Raw genomic sequence first — 6,000 nt, 5'->3', positions numbered from 1 at the left:
AGAAAAATTCATATGAAGTATATTGTCTCCCGGTTCAAAAGCTTGTTTTTCTTATTATGTTCTCCCAAATAGGGTTTGATGCTTAAAAGAAAAGCCATTGAAACAAATTGTTCTTAATGGTAAAGTTGAAGTAATGTTTTCAAAAGTTTATGGACGCTATCAAGTTTGGATTTTGAACATGTGTCACAAATAAGTTACTTGAAAAGATAAACTTATATTTTATATAGATATTTTATTGTTATATACCCTGTTTTATACGTTTAATAGGCTTACATTGGTTACACAGTTGCTATATTAATACCTTGACTAACAAATTTCTTAGATATAAACTTTGCTCAAAGTATATTTTCAAAATCATAAAAATAACCAAATACTAAAGCATTGGTACAATTTGTTTGTCAACATAATGTTAAACAGTCCAAATGGTATCCGCTATGTCGTCTATAAATAGTGCATGTTGTAGTCCATCTGTTCCCGGTAACCATAGTGACGAGTAAGCATGTGTCCCGATATTTACTTATCTTTGGTATGACGACATACTAAAACAGGTACATGGGAATGATGAACAACAAAGTCACTAACACTTCCGAGTAGTGTTCTTCGGAGTTTGCCCATTCCACGTGTTCCAGTAACAATAAATGTTGCGTCATTCTTCTGGGCAAACTCACAAATGGCGTGACCGGGTTTTTCTGCCGATTCTACAACAAATTCAGCTTCAACCTACAACAAAATTGATAATTATTCATTGTACATATGATGTATATTGTCAATGTCAAACACGTAATTGTTGAAATTATTTGCCAAACGGTAGTTTATGAACTCGCAATGTCTTCTTAAAAAATCAGAGTGAAATTAACATACTTGTGTAAAAAGTCGGCTATTTTAAGCTATCTAATACTTATATGTATGCACCCTTACGGAGAAGATTTGTGAAATTATAACGCAACAAAATGGTCACCTACCGAATCCATGTGATACTTTGGTGATAAAACTGAGAATGGAAATGGTAAGCATGGAATATGCTAATTATTAAATTGTTTTTGCTGTGACAAAATATCAATCCATTGTTATCTGACGGGTCACTTCAATTACGTACAACTCCATCTCTAGTCGGGTATTGCTATCACTTTGTGTACTTTTATGTTGATGTGACTAAAAAAGTTTGTGTTGTGTGTCGATACAATATTGTTGCCTGAAGCATCACATAAAAAGTATTTTCGAAATATGTAACTGAGAAAGTGATATTGTTCGAATTTTCGTTACTTTGTACTTTAAGGCATATGTTTCTAAAATGGACAAACATACGATGCTAGCTGCTCATTAAATCTGTCTTGATTGCTTCTTATTGATCAAAACTATTTTAGTTCGATTACTGGTAGTACTGTAATTAGTTTTTGAATAATTTAGTACCAAGACTTTTGTGGCTTAAAGCAGATTTACTTTGTTTTGCGTATTTTGCATCGTATATATTCATTTCAGTGACATGTGGATAACTGTATACTACTTGAGTTATGTAGGATCATGTACTAAACATTTACATAACATACTATATGTACATACATTATCTGCATTGGCTTTGGATATAAATTTGGCCTTTAACTCAGCAGTTTTTGCATCAGCTTCTCTTTGACATTCTAGAACTCTTCCGGGACCTATTTAAGATAATTAAAATGTTGGTAAAAATATCTAAATCAATTTAACCCAGTGTTACTTACAGCAATTTGCGTCACTATTAAATATATGTTTCAAAAAACAAGTTTAGGACTAAAGCCGGTTCTTGACAAATGTAATTTATGAAGCTTATCTTTTTTTGGATGGGTCGATTTTTAATTAAATTCCCTATATATTATCACACTTTCATACTATGTTACTCTTGTTTGAATTATATATTTCTCTGGTTTATAGATTTAACAGTTCATTGTCTCTCATCTGCTGTACAGTTACTATTTTTTAAGGAAGATGTAATTCATCAAACTATTATGACTCGTCTGGACCATTTCATACGGGAAATGTTTTATCATAAACTATCTATGTAACTCAAATGTTTTAGTAAGATCCACACGACACTGTAGCCATCTCTTAAAAACATTTATAATCACCATGGAGAAGTATGGTTGTATTCTCATGAATAAACGTCACAGCAGATTAAAATGAATGTCTCATAGTTTTTTGTTTTGTATAATATATCATATTCACGTACTCATTGTAGTTGCGTTAATGTAACTTTCAGGGCTGTGTAGGAAAAGAACTTTGTTTCCAGCTTGGTGGAAGTTCTGGACATACCCTGAAAAAGATGAGAAAAAATCTATACAGATAACTATCATTAATATACAGTGAATAAATTAATATTAAGAAATTTCCCTTTTTGCTCTACCAACGCAAATTCCACTTTTAAAATAGTCCAAAACTGTATAAAAAAAAAGTTTCTTCTTTATGAACTAAATATAAATCGATGTATTAAAGTTATCTTTTCATCAGTAAAAAGTTGTTTCATTTTGGGTATGGTTCGGTGTGTTGTTAATTGCTTATGTTTTTATTTAGTCATATAATATATTTCGTCCAACAACCTTAGTGCCTGTTCCAAGTCAGGAGCCTGTCGTTTGTTGATGTGTTATTACTTTGTTCGCTCATTTTTTTGTACATAAATTAGGCCGTTAGTTTCTCGTTTGAATTGTTTTAAATTTGTCATTTTGTGGTCTTTAGTAGCTGACTATGTGGTATGGGCTTTGCTCATTGTTATAGACCGTTCGGTGCCCTATAGTTGTTAATTTCTGTGTCATTTTGTCTCCTGATGAGAGTTGTCTCATTGGCAATCATACCACATCTTTTTTTTATATATTAGGTACAGTTTTAAACATGGAAATACAATAGTTTCTTTTGAAAAAAATGCTAGCAGTAAAATAAGATTTTCTGCTTGTTGACAAACATGGCAGCATGAGTGCATGTGATTTTATCTTCTCTACAGATCACCACGAGGAGATACAATCGTATAAGTAACCCCAATATCACTACAGAGGTTACTTAATCCTCTTCATAAATGACACAATAAGAATATCATCTTCACAAAGTATTCAATTTACAGATACCAAGGTATAGGAAAAGTATGTATACTGTCCTGTTATGTTATATAAACACAATGGAGTACGACCCTTACTAAACAGTACCATGTCAAGCTAACTTAAAGTATAACACGGGTACTTTTTATAAGTACCACTATTAAAAAGTAAGATCGTTCACAATGATAAACACAATTGATAGAGGGAAGACCGTCTTCTATAAATGTTTATTATATGTATTATCTCCACTATAAAGAAGTTTAAACATGATAGTAAAGTAATTCTTTCCCACCACGAAAAAATAAGATTGTCTCCTCCATGTCCTCGGTGGAATCTTTACCACGCATAAGTTTCTTGAGGTAGTTTCCTCAATAGAAACTTCTACCACTACCACAAAAAGCAAACTATGATATTTGATTTTTAACAACATAAACCCCATAACATATTCGCTCGTCTATTTATTTATTTGTATTTAAGCAAGTTTCAGTTTTAACATTAATATTTACGTGTGCTACATTGAAAATATTACCAATCACATACAACATGTGTTTGTTGTTCAACATAGAGGTACTACATGTAATAATATTAATATCAACATACATTAAGGATCCTACAGGATTCTACATAGGAATTCGTATCGACCAGACTATATCTGACAAGCTAATAATTGAAATCATCTGAATTATTGTAAGTGGTCTATGTTTACAGCGAACAACTAAACGACTGGGATTATCTGACAATGAATACAAGAATGACATCAACTGACAGCTTAATCACGTGTCCATCGAGTTCTGAATACTGTCTGGAATGCCAGACTAATTCCAGGTTGATGCGGGAGAGACTGCTTCATAATCATTTTTGTGGTAACGAGAAATTATGTACTCTTTCAATGTAAAAAAAGGTTTTATTGTAAGCTTTATTTTATGTCCTTCATCAGGAACGTTCAAACCTAATCATGCGAAAGCTAGAGATGTACAAGTACGTAGAAACATTAAGGAATATATGAATTTATCAAAATATCAAAATATATCTATTAAATGTAAACTTAGGCCAATAGTTTCAAGGGATATAACAGACAAATGTATCTTATAACACGATTTTTATATTTTAATTCAAATCAATTGAATTGAAAAAAGTAGGCGTATAATTTATTAGATTTGTATAATGTGTTAATACTCAATCTCTGTCAAGAAGTACTATATCTATTTTTTAAATTAAAAATCGTATTTATTATGACAAACTTTATATTCTAAATTTTAAAAACAGTATTTATTATGACAAGCTGGTATTCAATTTATTTAAATAAATGCTTGTGATAATATATCAACAACTCTCTTGGTTGTCTAGTTTGTAGTTTCTCTTGATCTGTTGAACAATAACATTATCAGACATTTCGACCGTATTTTGAAATTTCTTTTTCCCATATTAAGTAGTCTCGTACATTTATTATATTCGATATATAAATATGTTGCTGTATTATAAGAATCTATATAGATCTCTAATGACCTACAAGGTGGAAAGTGGGGGTGATCGAGGTCTTGAACTTTTGGCGATTGCCGAGTTATGAGTTAATGTACCGTGTTGGGATTGGATCTTTCGTTAAATAACAGCAATTAAGGAGCCGTACCTTAGCATGCTTAGCTTATGTTTATACCAATTTCATTTAGGAATTTTGTGTCTTGAATAAATGTACTTTATCATTCCTTTATAGGACAGGTTTAAAACGCGAAGATAATTTTGAACCGGTCTTTGAACTACACAAATACTAGAGCGCGAACATAACATATTTGTCATTAGTCGGGTTAACGTGCTTGACTGCTCAAATATTTCAAGTTTTTTTTAAGATATATACTTAGTATAAATGAAATGCACTGTTGATCTTCAATTCATATGCGCTACGATGTTTTTCAAAATTAGGAAATATTTTAAATACGCTTTTATATTGAAGTGTCAAATGTAAGGTAGAGGTCATTTCACAATATCGTCGGAAAATTTATCATTAAGTAAGATTTTAATTGGGTCTAATTCAACCAAGTGAAATAAATACCAGAATATTCTAAATGCTTTCGGAACCACAAATTAAACTTCAAAACGCAGTTTTATCCAGAAGTATCTACCATTTCATTTATTTGTATTTGCATCCATGATCCATTAAGTAAATGCGCAGTAAATATGTTTCTACATGTATAGTTTAAGCAGATGTACATCGTCTAATCATCAAGATGTATACTAAAAAATAACTTCAAATTAATTGAGAATATGAAATCAGAACCATCTATAATACATGTTATATATCAACTACAGCCTGAGTGGGAGACTGGAAAGCCCCTTCCTCTTCCAAATAAAGGATCAATATAGGCACTTTTTTTATGAATAAATATAATAATAATAATAATAATAAATTATTTTATTAAAGCAAGGATTTGTATAGTAAGACTATACAAATCCTTGATTAAAGTGTCACGTATTGATTAACATCTGAACAATATACAGTAAAACATATACAATATTTAAAATAATCAACACCCAGCCAAACAAATTGACTTATGAGACACTGTAAAAATATAATAAAAACAAATATTTCACGTTCAAACGATTCAATATATATTTATCTCAACAAAAGTTTGGTTATTTTTTTTCAGAAAGTCTTATTCAACCTAACACAAGTATTTTTTAAACAGAATTAGGAAAGATTGAACAGGGATAAGGAGACCTTGAAAAAAGGGGTAGGAAAGTAAGAATAATTAATAAAAGACTGATGCCCCCTCCCCCTCCCAATCAACACCACTACTCAGAGAGGGAAGTTTAGCTTATTTCAGTCATTCCCAAAAAATGGGTACAATTCGAATGTAGACACTGTTAAAAAATAAATTTCAACTGAGCAGAGAGAGAGTGCTGTTTTCTTCTGTGTCTATATCTAGTCTGTCATTTTTTAAATTTTTAC

At 31.0% G+C, this 6,000-nt stretch overlaps 1 protein-coding gene across 2 annotated transcripts in view; it reads right to left on the bottom strand.

Annotated features, from left to right (window-relative positions):
• Positions 1-212: 212 nt before the first annotated feature.
• Positions 213-6,000, bottom strand: part of LOC139498851 (universal stress protein YxiE-like) — a 76,221-nt gene continuing 70,433 nt past the window's right edge. For both annotated transcript variants that reach the window (XM_071287433.1, XM_071287442.1), the window contains exons 2-4: positions 2,201-2,284; positions 1,561-1,652; positions 213-720 (exon numbers count right to left, since the gene is read on the bottom strand). In XM_071287433.1, the coding sequence (XP_071143534.1) occupies positions 514-720; positions 1,561-1,652; positions 2,201-2,284 (383 nt within the window). In that variant the 3' untranslated portion in view covers positions 213-513. The remainder of the gene's footprint in view (positions 721-1,560; positions 1,653-2,200; positions 2,285-6,000) is intronic.

This window comes from Mytilus edulis, chromosome 1, assembly GCF_963676685.1.
Source record: "Mytilus edulis chromosome 1, xbMytEdul2.2, whole genome shotgun sequence".
Lineage (NCBI taxonomy): Eukaryota > Metazoa > Mollusca > Bivalvia > Mytilida > Mytilidae > Mytilus > Mytilus edulis.
This window is presented reverse-complemented; position numbering and strand designations above follow the sequence as displayed.